This window comes from Theropithecus gelada, chromosome 13 (genome assembly GCF_003255815.1).
Source record: "Theropithecus gelada isolate Dixy chromosome 13, Tgel_1.0, whole genome shotgun sequence".
In the NCBI taxonomy this organism is placed as follows: Eukaryota; Metazoa; Chordata; class Mammalia; order Primates; family Cercopithecidae; genus Theropithecus; species Theropithecus gelada.
Genome location: NC_037681.1, coordinates 92,104,512 through 92,125,748, shown reverse-complemented (window position 1 = coordinate 92,125,748; position 21,237 = coordinate 92,104,512). Strand labels below are relative to the sequence as shown.

The following is a 21,237-nucleotide window of genomic DNA, read 5'->3' as shown; positions in this document are numbered from 1 at the left end:
AGACCAAGAAAGTGACAGAAATTCAAAGAATCAGCAGAAAACCCCAAGGCAGCAGCAAGTGAAAGAAGGAAAGATGGCCCTAGCCTGGGCTGAAGGAAGGGCCTGTATTACCTCTTGGTACAGACACCCCCAAACAAAAAGCACAGGTAGATGGTCATTCTGACACCTGCGCTGCCATGGTTTACTCAGGCCTAGACACCCCAGGAACTGGGCAGCTTCTCCCCTATCACCCTCAGAGCACTGCTCCTCTCCCCCTCAACCACCCTCCACCCCAACTTTCTAAATCCTAGCTGGAACCACAGAAGTGGCCAAAAAAGGAAGGAGCCATGGTGAAATGCACTTCAAGAGAAGTAGTCTTAAAACTCAGAAGGCCAATTAGAAATGGGGAAGATATTTACATATAATTTTTACTTGCCAATTAAAAAAAAAAACAGAACTGGGGAAGATGTTAGAAACATCTATGACAAAAATGGTAACATTCTCAATATATAAAGAGCACTTGCAACTAATGAAGAAAAAGACAAACATGCCCCACTAGGGGCACATGAAAAAGTAATTCAGTAAGAATAAATGCAAATAGGTGATAACAATGAAGTATCACAAATCGTATTTGTACCTTAAGAACGTGTCAAAGATTTATAGGACAGTGCTTTGTGTTAGCAGGATTATTAGAAAAATAAGCCCTCATACTTGGCTGACAGGAGAATAAAGTTGATACAGACTTTATTCAAAGTCTGTATCTTTATTCAATTTAGACTTTAAGAACAATTTGGGAAATGCAGCAATGCATTAAATCTGTCTATAACCTCTGACATAGCAATTTATCTTCTGGTATTTACCCAAAGGAAATAATTAAATATGTGGCCAAAGATTTAGTCACCACAATGTGCCTCACAGTGACTGTATAATTTAAGCACTGGATATAAATATAAACATTTATATAACCTAAATATTCATCAATAGGAGGTTGAGTAAATTAATGATGGTACATTCATATAATAAAATATTATGCAGACATTTTAAAAGGTTTTACAGACGAATACTTACTGACATAAAAAATGCCCCTTTTTAAAATTAATTAATTAATTTTTTTGAGACAGAGTGTCATTCTGTCATCCAGGCTGGAGAGCAGTGGTGAGATCTCGGCTCACTGCAGCCTCCGCCTCCTGGGTTCAAGCAGTTCTTGTGCCTCTGCTCCCCCCAAGTAGCTGGGATTACAGGCACGCACCACCATGCCTATCTAATTTTTGTATTTTTTAGTAGAGACGGGGTTTCACTCTGTTGAGGCTGGTCTCAAACTCCTGGCCTCAAGCAATCTGCCCACCTCAGCCTCCCAAAGTGCTGGGATTATAGGCGTGAGCCACCACACCCGGCCCCCTGGTTTATTTTTCAGCAAATGTGCAAACATTGCTGAAAGAAAGAGTCTGGAGACTTCTGGTGGAGAAATGGGACTGACCAGGTGCTATTTCTTGACCTGTTTGAGCTGGGTGATATCACACAGGTATTCTCTTCACACACATATTTACTCTCCACCATGGCATTACTATTTGGGCTGAATAACTCTGTGTTTGGTGTGGGGGACCTCCCCTTGCACTGTGGCATGTCTAGCAGCATCCCCGGCCTCTACCCTGTAAATACACACCCTGTGCCGCCGACCCCTGTGGCAACAACCCAAAATGTCTCTAGACATTGGCAAATGTCCTCTGAGGAAAAAACTGCCCCCAGTTGAGAACTACTGTATTAAATCATATATTTATATCTTCTGTACTATGCTTGTATGTTAAATTTCATAATTAAAAATTTTTTTTAAAGGGAAAAAAATCTTGGAGGAAACGTGTCAAATTGTTAACAAGTTAATTCGGCGTGGCATGATTTGGGGCTATTTTTTACTTTTGCCTCATGCCTTTCTGTAGTTTGTCATTTTTAACAGCAAGTACATATTATGTTTCTAAAAAGAAAACAGGCCAGGCGCGGTGGCTCACGCCTGCAATACAAGCACCCTGGAAGGCCAAGGCGGGTGGATTGCCTGATGTCAGGAGTTCAAGACCAGCCTGGGCAACATGGTGAAACCCCATCTCTACTAAAAAAAAAAAAAATTGGCCAGGCATGGTTGCAGATGCCTGTAATCCCAGCTACCTGGGAGGCTGAGGCAGGAGAATCACTTGAGCCCGGGAGGCGGAGGTTGCAGTGAGCCGAGATCGCGCCATTGCACTCCAACCTGGGTAATAATAGCAAAATTCAATTTCCAAAAAATAAAAAGAAGAAGAAAGAAAGAAAAGAAAGACGGAAGGAAGGAAGGGAGGGAGGGAGGGAGGGAGAGGGAAGGAAAAAAGGACATAAAGCTCTTTTATTCTTCTTCTTCTTTTTTTTTTTGAGATGGAGTCTTGCTCTGTTGCCCAGGCTGGAGTGCAGTGGCGCAATCTTGGCTCACTGCAACCTCCATCTCCCGGGTTCACGCCATTCTCCTGCCTCAGCCTCCTGAGCAGCTGGGACTACAGGCACCTGCCACTACGCCCAGCTAATATTTTTGTATTTTTAGTAGAGACGGAGTTTCACCGTTTTAGCCAGGATGGTCCTGATCTCCTCATCTCGTGATCCGCCCACCTCAGCCTCCCAAAGTACTGGGATTATAGGCGTGAGCCACCGCACTCGGCCGCTGTTTTCAATATTTTAAGTCATTTGTGATGTGTAAACAGCTAGGTTCAGAGAGTCCGGGGCCTTCAGCCCACTTTCCCTACACAGGTGAGTGAAGAGTGTTCCCTGAGGATAGGAATCCACCTCCAACTAGTTCTATAAGATCTCCCGACTCCTGCCCAAAATCTAGAGACCCCCAGGAGATAGAGAAGAGGAGGTGGGAGGGGGAGGCTGGAGGAGGAGACATCCCGACAGGACTGACAGGATGAGGGAGAGGGAAGCGTCAGTAATGACTTCTGGGTTCCAGGCTGATGACACAGGGCAGAAATTCACCAAGTGGGGACACAGCAGATCCAGCCTTCAAGGAAATAAGATGTTTCAGCTTTAAAGCAGCAGGGATCTGGTTTTGTTCTTGCATGCATCCAAGCACCTAGAACAACAGCACCAGGCACATAGTAGGTACTCAGTACATGTTTGTTCAATGAACTAAATGCATGAATAGAGGGATATAAATAATCACATTACGGAATGGAAAATGGGCAGGGCAGAAAAGAAGTACAGACGATTAAATACTATAGGAAATTAAGCTGCTCGTTCACACAATCAGTCAAAAATATCTACCACGGCCAAGTTACTCATGGTATTTTTAGTTAATGAATTAATTAATATAAAAACAAAAGAATGAGCAGTATTCATTAGTAGCTGCTACTATTAATAGAGGTCCTTAGATGGGGAAGCCAAAAAATTGCCCTCAGAGTCCAGCCTCCCAGAGCTCATAGTCTATTTTGGGAGGCAGGTCCTGAAATTACATCCGAGACAGGGAACAACTGCAAGGAAAGTGCGGCCAGCCCAGCCCCATACATTTCAGGCCGCCTGTAGGAGCCAAACACACAGTGCAGGCTGGCTTCTCTGCAAGCGGGCCACTGTCCCATCTGTGCCATGAGAAGGTTGGGCTCAGTGCTTCTCAACCCTGATGCACATCCAAAACACCTGAAAATTTGTCAGAGACAACACCTATGCCTGGGGCCCCACCACAAGGGATTTGGCTTCAGAAAAGGCAGGCAGGGAGGTTGGCGGTGGTCTTTGGTAAAGCTCCCACACACAATGTTGACGTGCAGCCAGAGTTGAGTCCCCCCAGCCTACAATGCTTTGTAAGTTCAGAACTTACAAAAGTTCTGTGTAAGTGTGAACTTACAATGCTTTGTAAGTTCATTCACACAATCAGTCAAAAATACCTACCACTAATGGTTTCCCTCCTTAGGCATCAACTCAGCCCCAAACTCCATCGTGAATGCTCCCACCAGGGGGAGCACAGTAATTTCACCTGCCACCACATCTCAGACCCATTTTTCCCAAGATGCGGTTCCAAAATAACCTGCATTGGGTATTTGTTATATGCTGATTCTTAGGTCACCTTCCAGACCTGCTGCATCAGAACGTCTTCAGCTGGGGACTCTGGAATCTGTTTCTCAAACACATTCTACAAGTGATCTTCAAGAACAGTCAAGTGAGTGAACCATGTCCCAGACTGAGTGAAACTCCCAGGCGCACCTGGAGGATGGCTAGAGGCTGGGCCAGAAAGGGCATAAACACTAGAGAGCACCTACTTGTGCTCAGCACTGGGACAAACCAATGAACAAATAGGACAGGTCACTGCTCTCAAGGCACCCTGATGCCCTAAGCATGCAGCTGAGCACAGGCCAGTGGGGGCGAGGGGGCGAGCATCCCTAGCAAGGTGCTGCTGCTTGTCATCCAGAGAGGAGAGACTCATGACAGCCAGGGGAATCCTGGGTGTCCTCCTGGAGAAGATGGCATTGCCCTGGGCTTCGAAACACAAATAGACTTGAAACAGCTGGAGATGTTACATTCTATTATATGGTATTTCTGTTTTCCGAGATCATCAGTGCAAATAAATAGTAAGGCATTACAAAGAAGGAATACAGTGATCTGGGCGAGATAGCAGCTGCACGTGTTCGGGATACTTGGGCCAGGGCAATAGTAAAGAGGGGCTTCAAGGGATTTGGTCATCTTCCCGACTCAAGGACAGTGCCCACTCCAAGCGCTGGTAGCTCCCTGCCGTGACCACTGACCTGAACACATTTAACTTCCCTGGGTTTCAATTTCCTTATTTGCAGAATGGAGACATCGGTAGCCACCACAGGACTGTTACAAGACAAGGGAAAGAGCTGTGAGCAGACCCAAAGAGTGTTAGAGCATCCAGAGCCATATACCAATATGTGCCCTGCTCAGTGTCCTTAGGGAATTTATTTTCCAGCCAATCGTGACCCCGCAATTTCTGCACAGCAAAGCCTTAGGCAGCATCTATGGACAGCGGAGAATGAAGGACTTTGTCTTGAAGTTGCTCTTGCATAGTGAACTCCCAGGCATGTCACCGATCAATGAAAATAGCGAAATTTTCTTCAACATTTCAAATCACACTTTTCAAAAGAGGAATACATATAACTTGTCCCACAGCAAAGAATAAAAGCTACATGTAGATCTCCCTTTGCCAAATCGTGTCTTTCAGCTATCATTATTTTGGGGGGCTTGGAGATATGATTCAGATCACAGGTCAGACTTAAAAGAGCTCCCTTGGTGCCTCCACTGAAGGAGGCTTATGAGAACGCCAGCCACTCTTCCCTCTTCATTTGACCATCTTTTCTGATACATGGATTTTTATTATCCTTATTTTTATTATTGATTCCACAAAGCTACAGGGTATGGCTCCTGGCTAAGTGGAAATCCTCTCTCCTCTCCTTATTTATCTTTCTCTGCAGAACTGGGGTCCTGACTCACAGCTATTGTTCCATCTCTTAATTTTGACAGATCCTTCCTCTTCCCTTTCCCCTCCTGAGACACCCGCTCCCGTGGGAATCTGTCTTGGAGGGGCTGGGGGAGGGGGTTCAGGACGCCTGGTGAGAAGCGGAGTGTGTGTGTGTGATTTCTCTGCTGCCCCACACAGAGATACCTGTATCTACTCTAAGCACTACATGTAGAGGCTTAGCTTCTTGAATTTAGAGAAAATATCCTTGACATTCCTCAAAATTCCTTGTATCAAGGCCATTTCCATACTATTCTGTTCCTTTTCCTACTGATTAAGATGGGGCAGATTCAATATAGCCAATGTTGGATAAAGATGGGTGAATGAATGAATGAATGAATGAATGAAAAAAGACAACTTTCAAAGCACATCATCTACACGCCCCGTGTTTCAGTGGCCCTGATTCCTCTCTACCTTCTGTACCCATCTTCCAACTTACCCTTATCCCCACTACCCAGTAAAAGCTCGGACTTTATTTCCTCTGGGTATCAGTCTCAGAAAAGTGATAACCGCTGACCTACGGCACTTTCGCTTTTCCAATTTTTCAAAGCCCTGTGGCATTTATTGTGCTCTGCTCATTTCTCCTCATCGCCCCCCTGCAGAAGTTGGGACTGGGATTTCTGTCCCTGCCGACAAAGGGAGAAACTGTGGCCTGGACTAGGGTTATTTCCCGAGCAGGGGCTGCAGACCCGCCAGTGAGCGCCGAGAGTCGGGTAGCACCCGAGCGTGGGCGCGGCGGCCACGGGGCTCTCACCTCGGAAAGTCAGGCTTGCGACAGGGTCGCTGCGCCGGTCCTTCTTCGCACTGGGGAGGTTGCTGGCCCTCACCAGCAGGCAGCACAGCATGGCTGGGCAGCCCCGGCGGCGCACAGGCGCGCAGTCGGGGCGGGAGCGGGAGCACCGGGCCCGAACACCCACCCAGCAAGCGCCCGGCTCCCAGGCAGCCGCGCCAAGAGAGCTGTAGCCTTCGCTGCTCCTCCGCGGAGAAGTGGCCAATGCCTGGGAGAGGCTGCAGGGAGGACACCGGACACCCACTGGGCGGACCCTCCCCTCCGGCCCCTACCCAGATCCGCCCTGTCCGCGGCGGGCGGGGAGGGACAGGGGTCAGACGGGAGCCTGTGGGGGCGCTGGTCCCTAGCTCCGCGGGTCCCAGCTCCCGGCCAGGAACCAGGCGCAGCTGACGCGGGCGCGCAGCTCGGCCTCCGAGAGCGCACAAGGCGCCGTGGGGCCTGCTCCGCGGGAGCCTCCGGTGACCAAGGCTCCACACCAGCCAGGGCGCCCGGGCCGGGTGCGCACTGGTGCCGACTTGGCCCCTGCCCTGTGCGCTCGGCGAAGGGGTGAAAAGGAGGCAGGAGTGCAGGCGGAAGGAGCGGGCGATCAGAGGCGGGGACGAGAGTGTGTCTTCGGGGAAACCAAGTCCGAGGGCGCGCTGAAGGGGGAGTGTGCGGAGCGTGCCGTGCACCCCGAGCCCCCGGCCTCCCTGCCTCTCGCCTCTCTCCACCCGCCCCATGATCTGCGCCCAGGAGCCCGTCCTCTCCCCCTCTGCAGGCTGCCGGGGCGGCCGTTTGGGTTTACTGGGACCCCCGGGACGGGAGAGACTCCGAGGTTCGAGTCCCCGCCAACCCGCCTCGGAGCCTTCTCCTCGGCTGTGTCGAGTCACTCATCTCTGGAGGCAGAGATCTGTATTCAAATCATACTGAGTTCCCTGGAGAACCATTCTGTCCCCTGCAAGTCCCCCATCCTCAACAATCTCTACACTCCCTAGTCTCCACAGTGGGAAAGCTGCTCAAGGTGTAAGCCTTGAACGGTGATAGTCGCTTCACTTACTATGCCTGGTTCCTTTCCAGCCTATGAACTTCTTGACACAGGGGCCCTGGCTTTGCGCTTCTATCCCCCAGCACTCCAGCACCTAGCCCCGGTCAGGGCACTGTCCGTCTTCCCACCTCCCAAGTCCTCGCTAACCAACCTGCTCACTCAACCTAAATGCACTGCTGCGCAAAATCTCAACTCCCTTTCCCCTCTCTTATTTTGAGGGATACATCATTCTCACAGGGCTAAGCCATAACCCTGGCGAATCCAACTCAGCCTGCCCCCAACCATTGATGTGTTGGAGAGTAACACAGCCGGCCTCAGGGGTGCCTTTTGTAGTCATGACCCCTAACTCAAGCGAGCCCTCACTGCTGGGGGCAATCATACTATACATCTTGCCTCCCTCTCTCCCAGATGCCCCTAGAATACCCCATCGCCCAACCCCACTCTCAGTTTGCTTCCTCTTTACGGAGCAGAGAACTTCCTTAGGCCCCCAGGCTCCTTCTAATGCCCTCAGCATCTGTGCCCAAATCCTGTGAGTTCTCTCCTGTTCTTACGAATGAATCACCCGTACTCCCCACTGAGAACAACTGGGCACATGGACATAGACCCCATCCCCTCGCTCCCATTCAGTGGTGAGTCTGCAGTGATTCTCTTGCTCTCTTGCCTTACCAAGTTCCTCTGTTTACCAGATCATCCCATGAGCACATAAGTATGATGCTATTGCTCTCAAGAAAGCATACCCTTGACCCCACATCCCCTTCAGCTACTGGTCATTTCTCTCTTTTCACAACAATGCCCTTGGAAGGAGCTCTTCATACTTTCTGTCTCCAATCTCCCTCCTCCATTCTGTCTTGAACCCACCCAGTGACACCTTCAACCCCACCAGGTCACCAAAACTGCAAATCCCCCTCCCACTCTCCTTCAAAATATGCCCAAAATCCCACCATTTCTCACCATCTCCATTGTAACCGCCCCCAGTGGAAGCCTGTCATCCCTTGCCTGAGTCATTTAATCAACCCCATAGACTCCCTATGTGTCTCCTGCTCTGCCCTTGCCCCCACGGTCTATCCTCAATCCAATTCTCATGACCTGGTTTTACTCAAAGTCTTCCAATTTTGCTCCCATCTCACTCAGCACAAAACTCAAAGGCCTTATGTAGCCTTAAAAGCCCTGGCTGACCTCCCCAGGACCCATGCTCCTTCAAGCATACTAGCCTTCCAGCTGTTCCCCAGATAGGCCAGACCAGCACCTCTCCAGGGTCTCTGCCAGCTGTTCCCTCTGGCTGGCATGTCTTCCCTTCCTTCAGCTATTCACTCCAATGAGACCAACCTGGCCACACAATTGAAAACCACAACTTTCCCTCTTTCATCTCCCTTTCAGGCTTCTTCTCTAGCACCAATCACTGTGTAGCATATGTGTCTTACTGGTTTTCTGTCTTCCCCATCAGAATGTCTGCTCCAAGGATGCAAAGGTTTTGGTCTGTTTTGTCCACTGCTGTTTCCTCAGTGCCTGAAACAGCACCTGGTGCAAAGCATGGTCTCCATAAATTCTTTCTAAATGATGGACTGAAAGAATAAACATTCATCCATCACTTCTGACTTGCTGAAAATAAGTCACATCCCTGCCTTCAGGGAGCTTCTGGTTGGGGGTAGAAACCACAGAGGGTGGCAACCACATCTATAGGCACTGTGGGAAGTGCTCCCAAGAAGTGGAAGGCTGGTAAAGGACAGAGCTGGGATGAGCATGGGGGTGGGGAAAAGGAAAGAGAGGAGAGTCTGAGCCCGTTCTCATCACAGCACCTTCTCTAGCTGCTTGGACCCTCTCCCCTTCCTCCCAACTGTACCCTTCTCATCTCCCCTCAAGATGAGGTGGACATTTGATTCCCTCAACATTCATCCAGACCCCCTTCCCTCCTAGCAGAACCTGACTGCTCAGTTACGTAGCCCCAGCTCCAGGATGGATCCCACTCTATCTGAGCACATTTCTCGGCAATGGCTATCGGTCTAGCAAGAGACCTGTGTCCTAAGTCGTTCCCCTGGAGAGACAGATTTATATGCCATGAATACAGAAGCCCAACTCCCTCTCCTGCTTCGTGTGCATAAGGAAGCTTATAGATACAATTGCTGACCAGTTAAGGATATAGCAGACACAATGGACAGCAGACCAGAGAGAAAAATGGAGCCTGCCTGGGTGCAGGATGATACTATGGAGTTGCTGACAGCAGCGGCCCATCTGGAATGGCCACTGCCAAGACGCAGACTGCAGTAGAGAGGCTGGCCAGTGTTGTGCACTCTGCAGAGCTGGTGGGGGCTGGGAACAGGTGGGAGCCCCACCCCCTACCAAGTTGGTGGGGTGAGAGCCCAGAGCTCCCAGGCACAGCTGCAGCTGCTTGGCTGTGGCCCCAGACCCAGGCATCCCTGCACTCTCCAGGGCCAGGAAGCTTGCAGGTTCAGAAGTGCCTTCTCCCCCTCTCTGGCCTCGTCCCACTCCAGTCACCCACTCCAGGGTGGAGCAAAGTTGTGTCCAAGCCCAGGTGCTGTTGCAACCCAGCCAGGTGTGTGCACTGACATGCCAGCCCCCTGCTGCCTCAATGCCCCCCAGACTTTGAGCACTGACAAGCTCAGGAGGGAAGTTGAGGGGCGGCTCTGTCCAGACCTGCAAGCACCCCTCTGCACGAACAGCCTAGGTGCCCTAGGCATGTTGATGGCAGTAGGAGGCAGACAGTCTCCTGGGCAGAAAGGGGTGGGTGAAACCCCACCTACAAGCCAGGGATGGCCTGAAGCCTGGGGGCTGGGCTGCCAGTTCCAGGTGGAGTCCTCAGCCCAGAGTGAGAACTTATAGTACTTTTTCCCCTGGCCCACTCCTGGCCACCCATGGACCAATCAGCACACACTTCCTACCTTCTAAGCCCATAAAATCCCAGGACTCAGCTAGACTCAGACAGATGTTGGGACTACTAGGTGCAGGAAGGAGCTACCCACTCTGGGTCAGGTCTCCTCCACTCATCAGGAAGACCTGCCTGCAGTGAGGAGCTACCCTCTGCAGGTCTCCTGTCTGCTGAGAGCTGGACACTCATCAGAAGAACCTACTTGCAGAAAGGAACTATCCCACTTCGGGTCTCCTGAGAGCTGTTCTGTCACTCAATGAAGCTCTCTCCACCTTTCTCACCCTCCAGTTGTCTGTGTACCTCATTCTTCCTGGACACAGGACAAGAACTCAGGACCTGGTGAATAGCAGGAATGAAATAGCTGTAACACAAACAGGGCTGAAACAACCTGCCCCCCAACTCCACTTGCCACGTTGCAGGTGATGAGAAGGAGATAAAAGCTTCAGCCCTTCGGGGAGCCCAGACCTAGGGGTCACATGGCTGTGACACTCTCTTTGGGGCTCTGCAGTTCCTGGTGCCTCCAAGCTTCTGGGCACCACTGCATTCCCCGGTAGTCACAGTGGAAGCCGCTTGCATTATGCCTGGCCCAGCTGCAGCCTCACACAGAGCCAGCACCTGTACCAGCACCTGGAGCTGCCTGCCCCACCACAGCTGGCATGCCTGGCTGTGCGCAGTGATGGGACCCTGCACTTGCTCACACACCCCTTGCTGCTCGGTGCCTGGCTCACCCTTGGCAGGCGTGGGATCGGGGCTGGTACTGTGAGCTGAGCATAGCCTGCCAGGCTGAGTGGGTGGAACGAGCCCAGTGGGCCCAAGCAAAACTCAGGCAAAGGTGCCACCAGTACAAAGGTTTCCAGCTGGAAAAAGCAACACCCTAAGGATCCTGTGACAGAGTTGTATAATCTATGTGCCCAGAGCTCACTGGGTCTCTGGACACCAGTTAGTGAGCTGATCCCCTTAAGACTATATATCATTTAATAAATTGATTTTCCCAAGGTTTAAACATGGGGTGTCCAGGAGGCAAACAAACCTTGCCTCTCTGCTCATTTAAGTCTATTTGAGCCAGGATTTCAGTTGCTTGCAGCATAAATCATCTTCATCCTTACTGACACCCATGACTTTGGTACCATCTATGTGCCCACAGCATCCAAGTGACTCCTCCAAGTCTTGCCACCACCCTCTCCTGCCCAGGCCACTGCAGGTGCCTCCTAGCTGGAGGCATCATCACTCTAGCTATGTCTGGCCCATTATCCAGACTGCAGCCAGGTGATCTTAAAACAAATAAGATTAGGTTACTCTCCTGCTAAAAGCCTCTTGGGAGGTTTATCCAAAGCCCTCCTGTGCTCTTGGGATGAAACCTAGATTCATTTCCTTGGACCAAAGGGCAAGGCCATTCCACCTCTCGCTCTCCGAGCTCTAGCTCCAGTGCCTTGTCAGTTTCTAGAATATGCCAGGCTCCCTCTCAGCTCTGAGGTCGGCTGTCCTCTCTGCCTCCAGCTGCCTTCTTCTCTTTCTTTGCAGAACCACCTATTCATACTTCAGGCCTCAGCTTAAAGATCACCTCTCCAGGAAAGCAGTCATGATATCCCAGGGTCTAGATGGGTCCCTCTGGCAAATGACTGCACAGCAGTGCTTTTCCTTCTTAGCACACATCACAATGGTCAGGAATAACTATTAGTGTAATTACCCGTTTCGTGTCTAGCTAGACTGTGGAGGGGAGAGACGAGGGAGAGACCAAGTCTGCCTTAGTGACCCAGGTATTCCCAGCGTGTGGTACAGGACTGGCCTGGCGTTGGTTTAGTGGACACTGCACATGGCTCCCGGGTACGGGTTCTGCCCCTGGTGAGTCCAGCCAGTGGTTCTCAAAGGGGATAGTACTGCCCCCTAGAGGGATTTTTGGATATTACAAAGCCTTTTTTTCTTTTTCTTTGTTCTGTCTTTTTTTTTTTTCTGTCTATCACAATGATTCCTGGCTTTGCTTTTTCCCCTATCATACCGCACCCTACCCCAGCTCCAATCCATCAGAGTCAGCACAGGAAATGGAAATCTGTAGTGGGTGTAACTAATATTTCCATAGGAACATTCCAAGGGACTTCTGCCTTCCCTTGGCTTGTGTACAAGGAAAAGGGTCTCCCCACATCTGTTCTGCAAACCAGAAAAGCAACCACTGGTGATCTGACCCCTGGACACTTCCTGAGGCCTCTTTCTCATCCCAGCCTCCAATTTCCTGGTCTGGCTGATGTTCACTGCCCTGGACTTCTCCATAATCAGATAACTGATCCCTGCAGACTTCATACTGAGGCCTAGTAACTCAATAGGGTTTCCTCCCGAGGGGACACTATCAGGAATTAAGTTCTAATGGAAATTGTGGCTGAGACCTGACCTCCACTCCCCAATATATGTTCTCCCCTTCATCCACAGAAATTTTCCATAGCACTTTACTTGCATACATGGTCACCCAAATAAAAACATTTCCCAGCCTCCCTCATAGCTGAATGTAGCCAGGAGGCTAACTGATGACCAACAGAATATGAGCAGAAGGGCTGTATATAACGGCCTGGATGTGTCCTTAAAGGGAAGGGACACGCCTCCCTGGCCCCCTTTCCCCTCTGGCAGGAATATAGATAGGGGCGTGCGCCATCATGAACCACGTTGTCAAAGGGAACTTCTGGGGATAACAGAGCAATGAAACAGGAGGAGCTGGGGTCCTGGACAGCCTGTGGGTCAGAGTCTTACCAGCCAGGACTGTCTACATTCAACTATTATGTGAGTGGAGAGACCATCATGCTTATACCAGTGTGTGTTAGGGCTTGTTTACAAACAGCTAGGTCTGCATCCCACCTGAGGCTTCAGGTGAGGGCAGCTCCTCAGGACCCCGGGCTACTCCAGCCCCACTGTAAAGGTGATAGGGCTGGCTTAGGAGACATAGCCTGGAAGGAAGGGCTTGAGGGGCCTGTTTGCAAACTGAGTTTCATGCTTATTGCAGTATTTCAGGGCTGACAGAGGTAAGGGAGACGGGGACTAAAGTGCTCCCACTCACTCCATCCTGTAGTCACTGATGACAGGTGCTGCCTGATGAGCCCAAGGGAGAGGACACTGGCTGTCTTCTCTCCAGAGAGCCCAGGCCCAAGGTCTCCAGGACTGAATGAAATACTGTGTCTCAGAAGCAGTCACTGGTGTTCTTTGGGACACATCCAGCCTACAGACATGTTGTCTTTAATCAGTACAATGTTTTATAACAAAATTGTACCTTAAACATTAGAAGATTTTTCCATATACATCTGAATTTACAGCTTCTCTTGAAAAAAATCAGAGAAGGTGGCATCTGGGCCTAGATTTGCCACCTAACACTGACCATCTGGCACCTGTAAACCAGGTGTCCCCCCTCAGCTCACTCCCAGTAGGCATATATGATGTCCCCTCTGGCTTGATCTCAGTCCACCTGCCATGCTTCTGGAAGTGCGTGAGTTTGTGATCCCTGTCACTTATTTGTGGCCCTACCTTCCTGACCATCGAGGAAGGCATGCTTCTGATCCCCTCTTGCTGCTGGAGTTGGGCCAGTTCTCCTTCTCTGACCACATTCTCCTAATGTTAGCTGGTTCTTTGTGTTTCCCAAGACCTAAACATGCGGAGCCCAGGAGGCAAACAAACCTTGCCTCTCTGCTCAATGTCCTCGACCTTGAGAGGAACATTCTATATGAGTTAACAGGACTCCTTCAGGGCATATTTGCCAATGTCCAAAGGCTTCCAGAAGTATAGATGAGGCCTTCTTCCCTCTCCCTTCACATTCATTTAAGAATACGTGTCCGGTGGATATCCCAATCCACCAGCTAGAATTGACAGGGGACCTGTGTGTCCAGCAAGAGGGTAGAACCCACGTGCAGTCCTGGTTCTGGCTACAGCCATGATTAGGGCCTGTCAGGGGAGAAATCCATAGTGGAATCCATAGTGGAAACAGTCCTGGGCTTCTGTGCTGGGCTTCTGTCCTAGGCCACCCTTTCCTAGCGGTGTGACCTGAGGCATGTGATTGGACGTTTCAGTGTCTGTTTCCGCTTCTGTGTAATCAAGAGAACGAGGACATTTTGCAGTGGTGTTGGGAGGATTAAACAAAACACTAGCAACTCCAGCACAGCACACATCCACAATAGATGTGAATGTTCTGTCTGCTAACATCCCATGCTAGTGGACAAATCTGGAAAGAGACTAGTATGCAGGAAGTAGAGAAAGAAAGTGAGTTTGGCCTGGGGAGAGGGACTGAAGAGGTTTGTGGGCTACTGGGGTGTCACCAGAGGAATATTTGTTCCCGGAAAGAGAAAGTACCCCAGTGAGGGCCACTGCCAGCCATCAGGCAGGTGGCCAAATGCTTTCACCTCAGAAGGGACTGCTCTAGGAGGGGCAGCCAGAGAAGACAGGCCCAGTGTCCCTAGGGGCAGACAGATGGCCACCCACCACTCAGCCTGTTGTGTCCAGCCTGGCAGGACAGTGGATGGACAAACAAAGCTGAGGATAGACTTGACCAAGCAAAAAAGACATTGATGGATGTATACAATTATTTCTTAGTACATGTACAATATATGTTAACAATAATGATTATCATAATAAATTTATGTAAAATTATATGTAATAATAATTATTATAGTTAACATTTATTGCTTGCCTGGCTGTTCGAAGTGCTTTATATGGACTAACACATAAACTCTCCAGAATCATTCCTCCAAAGCAGGTACAAGCTACTGTTATCAACACTTTACAGATAAGGAAACTGACACAGAACGGTTAAGTAACTTGCCCAAAGCCACACAGCTGGAAAGTGGCAGACCTGGGATCCCGAGTTCAAGATGCAGACAGTCCTTCTCTCCCTCTTGTTCAATGCTGTTATCCCACTGGACTGTGACTCAGGCTGCCAGCTAGCCACTCTTCTGAGCCCCCACCCAACTTTTACTTTCTCCTAGACTGGCTAAGCTTGGGATCCACAGTTACACGACCCCCTCCCTGGAAGTTCCAGAGCACCTGCCACACCCACCACAGGTTGCCCACCTCAGTGCCACGTGACCATTGCCCTAGTCTTGGCTTATCAGAATCTAGGCAGCCACCATAGCCCTGTCAGAGCTGTGAGCTGGCCCGGAATGAGGGTACTGCCTGGAGGGAGCATCCTGCATCAACTGGTGACTGATTGGTCCCATCAGATATAGAGAGGGTGAAGCAGAGAACAAGGGCCCCCTGAGATAAGAAAGCATCTGCAAGACTGGAACATAAGGGCTGAGGATGTCTGTGCTTGGGTGAGCGAACAGCAGTAAGGACCATGCACGTGATGTGGCAGGATGAGAGAAGTCAAAGTGCAGACTGAGGGGGGCATCAGAGTCTCAGCCAGGCCTGGATTCAAGTCCTGTCCCTCCACCTTTTCTTGCTTGTCTTTGGTAAATCCAAGCTAAAGCCAGAGGTAGATAGTAGAGTGGTTAAATCTGGGGATATTGTGGGGGCTCAGGAGCCAGATACTTAGACTCGAATCATAACCCCACCACTTACCAGTGTATAACCTCGGGCAACTTACTTAACCTCTTCATGTCTCAGTTTCCTTATCTGTAGAACAGGAGTGATGACAGTTGCTACCACACATGCTTGCTAAGGGGATTGAGGTGTATGTGTCTACATGTAAGTGCCTGGTACAAATTATAACTGGGTCATGATGTAGCTTATATTAACGTTCTAGTTAGAACAGTATCTGCCATAAAATAACCATGGTGTCAGTTAAACAGATCTCTTTCATAGGACTGTTGGTGGGATTTTAAAGAAACACCATCTGACAATGGTATGCTTTTGTGCTTAGCAAATGTCCATTCCCTCTCTTTGTGAGGAACACGCATTTGAAACCCCAGAATCCTCCATCTTTTGGTCAATTGTTTCACACTGTGCTCCTGCAGCCCTGCACTACCCCTACTCTGACTCAGCCTCTTGCTGGGGACCCCAGGCACCGCCCTCCCTGGCTGGCTCAGGTCCGAGTGCCCTGGGTGTGGGCAGCACATGGTATGCTCTCCACAGCACTTTCTTATTCATGCGCCAAGGATGCTGAGAACAACAGAGGGCACTGATGAGGGGTTGGGGGTGGGGACGCTGTGGCCACTAGGTGACCTTGGCCAGGCTCCTGCACTTCTCTGGGCCAATATCCTCGTCTTTAATGGGGGATAATATCCCTGCCCTTTGCCTCACAAAGCTTCTGTGAGCTTGAAATGAATGTCTACGTGCACAAAGGGGCTGAAAGTGTGGCTACAGGGCATTATAATCACGTAACCAAAGGAGGGGCTTTATGGGACAACAGATGAAGAGCCTCGGAAGAGCAGACCCGGCCCAGCTGGGGAGGAAAGGCTTCCCAGACTGGTGTTTTGCTTTGAGCTGCATCCCTGAGACCAAAGTCTTCTGTGTAATCATTCACCAAGCTGACCCTGCCAGGGAGAAGGAGAGTGAGCAGGCCTGAATGTCATGGGGAGGCCAAATTTGGACATGGGTTAGGAGCTTGGCTAATGCAGGAGGTGAAATGTGGCCAGGGGCTGGGGGAGGGGAGGGACTGCATTCCCCAGGACGGCCTGGCGGTTTCAGTGATGACTAGGGGTGGGGGCTCCAGTCAGTCTCTTCCTAGGCTCAGGGGCTCATGACGGATTGGCACAGAAAATGTACTTCCTTTTCCCAAGGTGAGCTGTGTGCTCTGGGCCCTGGAAAGGGGGAGCCTACCCCGAAGAGTCAGGCAGCAGGCAAAAGGCAGGTGGGGGTGGGGAGAGGGTCCAGCCAGGGATGTGTAAATGGGAGGATGCAGGATGGGGGGAACTGCTCCACACACAGGCCCTTGGGGCTGAAATAACAAAAGCCACACCAGCGGCACTTCCTGTACTTCTGGGGTTAGAAAGTGCCTGCCATCTATTATTCATTCTTTCCTTTCTCCAACCAGAGGTCTGAGCCTAGCCTGGGTGAGGGACCATGAGGTAGGAGCCTGGTGTATTGAGTGTATGGGGATGCAGAGGGGGCATGTGGTCAGGGAAGGTGGAAGAAAATCTGGTTCAGGCTGAGTGGAAGCCAGAGACAAAGCCCCTGACAGCAGGGGCTGCTGCAGCTGAGTGTACATGTGTGCACCTGGGGAGGGCACCATTCACAAAGCCTACTCAGCCCCCAGGTTCGGGGGCTATAAATGGGAAAGAGGTGCTGGGGTGGGAGGAGGCTGCTTCACCCACAGAGTGCCTGTCCTCCCTCCCCTCCATTAAGGGGCTTTTTACAGTATGAATGGTGTCCCCTGGAGTTGTGCAACAGGAGCCCAGAGCCCTCAACCAGGCTACTAAACAGGGCCACTGACCTGACCTGCCCAGAGCTGAGGATGCAGAGAGGAAGCATGAAAGACTCCCATGTCCTCCCTGCTGGAAACACCCGGATAAAGCTCATTTCCAGAGGCCATGCGGGAAACTGATTGAGAGCAGGTCAAAGCAGCATGTTAGAAGAAAAAGCACAGCTGGAGTGCTGCCACCACCCCTTTGGCCCCTGCTCTTGGTGCACGCTGCTTTCCAGGCCTCAGGACCATTCACCAACTCCTCCTTGAGCTCTGCTCTGGTCCAACAAATCCAGAAGCCCTGAATCTCACACCCGGGAGAGTGTACTCATGACATGACCCCCTGCACATGCTGAGCTGGACACAGGGCCTGTGCTTTCAGAGCTTCTATTCCTTGGAACATCACAGGTGTTCCAACGCTCCAGGCTGTGCATGTGCTTGGGATCATATGTGCAGATGGCATCTGTGAACAGGTGTATCCAGGAGCTTGTGGAACTGAAAGGGAATGTCTGTGCTGAATGGCCAGAAACCAACTAATGCTATGATTTCTGGAAGCCTGGGATGTAGTTAGAAGTCAGATCTCTGGGGAGAAGGGGAGTGGCAGGTAGTGGAGGCTGAGAGGAAAACCCGCAGGCTGGGTGGGAGGTTCACACTCTTTCCCCCTAGTTCTTCTCCCCCAGTATGGTTCCAAGCCCAAAGACCCAGCTGTGTAGATCCTAGCTCTGCTTGGTCCTGAAGGGTTCCTGGAGAGCAGACAGGGCCCATCCCTCAGCTCCTGGAGGAAAAGTCAAGTCATAACTCTATGAAGGTCCTCCTGTGGGAGGTCCCAATCTGATAGGGGAGTAGCTTTCCTGCTCAAGGAGGCCTCACTCTGATGACAGAAACCAGATATGAACCCACCTCCCTCCATCTACTGGTCCGTTGGGGGCAGGGGTTGGGGGCAGAGAAAGTCTCTAAAGGTTGGTGCTGTGACAGCTGTGCCCAGCTGCTAAATTTCCCCCATCCTGTAAAAGGGTAGGGTGCCTCCGCCTCCAGTGGCTGCCAGCCTGCCAGGCCAGCCTCTGAGAGAGAGCAAAGGGCCAGGAAAGCAGCCAGGCGCAGACCAGGGCGGGAAGAGAGCTGGGTTATAAATAGGCCTGGGACCAGGCCTTCGGGGAGAAGGAGGAGAGCCCTGCAGTACAGCGCTTCGCCGCCTGCAACGCGGAAAGACCTCTTTTCAGAGATCCCGAAAAGGTGAGAGGAGAGATGCTGGTCCCACTTTCCTGGCCTACCTCAGTGCCAACCCGGGCTGAGCTTCCAGGAGAAGCACCAGTCAGGCACATCTCTCCTTCCAGCCTCAGTTTCCCTCTGAGTCGCCCTCTGCAGACCTGTGTCGTTGCAACACTCAACGTCAGTCTGGTGGGGCCAGAAAGTCTCCTGTCTCTCAGCTCCAGGTGCTCTCCAAGGTTGAGAGCTGCGGCGTCACCTCCTCTACCCAACCCCGACCCCCGGCGGGGGCGGCCGGCCCCTCCTACCTGCAAACACCGCAGAGCAGTAAGCATCGCTGATGTCGGTGTCAGGCGTGTGGACGTTCTCAGCATAGAGGATGAAGACCCTCAGCATGCCTGGTGCGTGTAGGGCCCCGCGCGCCCAGGGCGCAAAGAGGGCTCGGAAAGGTCGGGAGGGCCGAGGCCCCGCTTGTGGGTCCCCTAGCTGGAGAGGGTTGGCTGGGCGAGGTCGGCTCGGATCTCTGGCTCCTGGCTCAGAGCTGTTGCTCTTAAAGGGGAACGGGCCACCCCCGGCTGCTCCAGTGGGCTAGGCTGGGTACCCACCCACGCTGGGCTCACCACGCTTGTCAGTCGGCGTTCCGAGAACAGGGGCTTCTGCTCATCTTCCACCCCCGCCGCCCTTCCCCAGCTCCGACGAGCTGTAATCTAATGCTCCGGCTGCGGAGTCTCCCAATGACACGGCATTTTGCACCTGGCTGGGCGGCGGCCGCGATGACCGGGGGCTGGACCAGGGCTCCGGGCGCCCGGCGTAGCCCAGATCTCGCTCTTGGACAGGAGAAGGGCTCGGCTCCTCCCCCGAGCTTCCACCCCTGGCTGAGCGCTGCGCCAAGTCGGTTGCCTCCTTCCGCCTCGGGGATTGGAGCAGTCTCTCCACAACCCAACCCAACCGCCCGGGTAGGACGGGGGATCCTGGGGAGGCTCTTTCCGTAAGAGAAGCCTGGAGCTGAGAATTTCATTGACAAGCAAGGCAGCTGTCTTAAAAACTTTGTCCCCTTTTTCTGGCTTTGAAAGCAGCACATGCCATTTTAAAACAAAAAGCATAAAGAAAGAAATCTCTGGTTCTGAAAAAAATAGTATATGAACATTTGGGTATTTGGCAGCCCAGGCTTTCTCCTCTGAATGTATATACACATGTAAACTGCAGTATTTATTATGTATCTGAGTGTAGAATGCAGTCTGTGTCCCACGTTTTCATGTAACATCTTGCATCATTCAAAAATTATTCATAAAGAATATTTTCAGTAACTATATAATTGTCTGTCATATGAATGTACTAGATTCACAAACTTTCTCTTCTTTCACATTTAGGCTCTCCCCAGATTCTATTATAATAGTGAGAAAGAGAGTTTCTTTTTAATAAAAAAATAGATATAAACTCATCTTAGCCCCCCTCCCTCGCTGCCCAGTTCTTCAGATTAGATTCTAAGGTCATAGGATATGACTTTTTTTAGGTTCTAGTACCTATTGCTAAACTGCCTTCCTGCAGATATGTAGATCCACACTCCCGGCAGCCGTGACTCACCTTCTAAAGAGGGCCAGTTGGATGGGTGTGCAGCTGTCAGCAAAACTCCCACAGCAGCCCATGGGGGCAGCAGACACACCCAGGGCAGGATGGGCTGGCCACTGACAGGTGGCTGATTTTTCCCCATAGGGAGATACCAGAAAAGAGCAACACTCCCCAAAAAGGTCTATAATTTCAAGGTTAGGGTAGCAAACATTTCCTGTGGTCACTCAGGGTCCTTCTGTAGTGATCTATGCCTTCTTTTCTTTGCATTTAGCACAATGTATGGTGGGGAGAGGAAGAGGAAGGGGGAAGCTGAAATTCAATCATTCATTTAATGGGAATGTATCAAGTTCTAAAATAAGTCAGGCCCTGTCCTGGGTGGGGGACACAGTGGTGGGCACAAGTGACACAGTCCATGTTATGGGCTGAATTAGGTCCCCTCAAAATTTCTGTGTGAAAGGCAACTCCAGTACCTTGGAATGTGATTCTACTTAGAGATAGAGCCTTTAAAGAGGTGAACAAGTTAAAGTGAGGTCATTAGGGTCATCCAATCTGACCAGTGCCCTTATAAAAAGAGGAAATTTAGATACAAAGACAAAGCAGTGATGCACACACACAGAGAAAGGGCCATGGGAAGACACAGGGAAAAGGCGGCCATCTGCAAGCCAAGAAGAGAGGCCTCAGAAGAAACCAAGCCTGCTGACTACACCTTGATCTTGGACTTGCAGCCTCCAGAACTGTGAGAAATAAATTTCTGTTATTTAAGACCCCCAGTCTGCAGTACTTTGTTATGACAGCCCTAGCAAACGAGTAGAGTCCCTAACCTCAAAGAGCTTCCAGTTCAGTGAGTGAAACTGAGTTATGGAATAAACACGTCAGTCACATACCATTACAAATATGTAAGCGCCATAAAAGACAGAAAATGTGGGAGTGTGAGAACAGAGAGCAGGGAGTCCTCATCGAGTGCCCAGGACAATAAGAGCTATTTGAGATAAGATCTGAA

At 50.9% G+C, this 21,237-nt stretch overlaps 1 protein-coding gene across 13 annotated transcripts in view; it reads right to left on the bottom strand.

Annotated features, from left to right (window-relative positions):
- Positions 1-19,440, bottom strand: part of DYSF (dysferlin) — a 231,302-nt gene extending 211,862 nt beyond the window's left edge. For 7 of the 13 annotated variants that reach the window (XM_025353664.1, XM_025353663.1, XM_025353668.1 and 4 more), the window contains exon 1: positions 6,210-6,435. In XM_025353664.1, the coding sequence (XP_025209449.1) occupies positions 6,210-6,300 (91 nt within the window). In that variant the 5' untranslated portion in view covers positions 6,301-6,435. Of the gene's footprint in view, positions 1-6,209; positions 6,436-18,976 lie in introns of those variants that run through there. The other 6 variants (XM_025353665.1, XM_025353669.1, XM_025353667.1 and 3 more) reach the window with 1 other exon arrangement.
- Between the last annotated feature and the right edge of the window lie 1,797 nt (positions 19,441-21,237).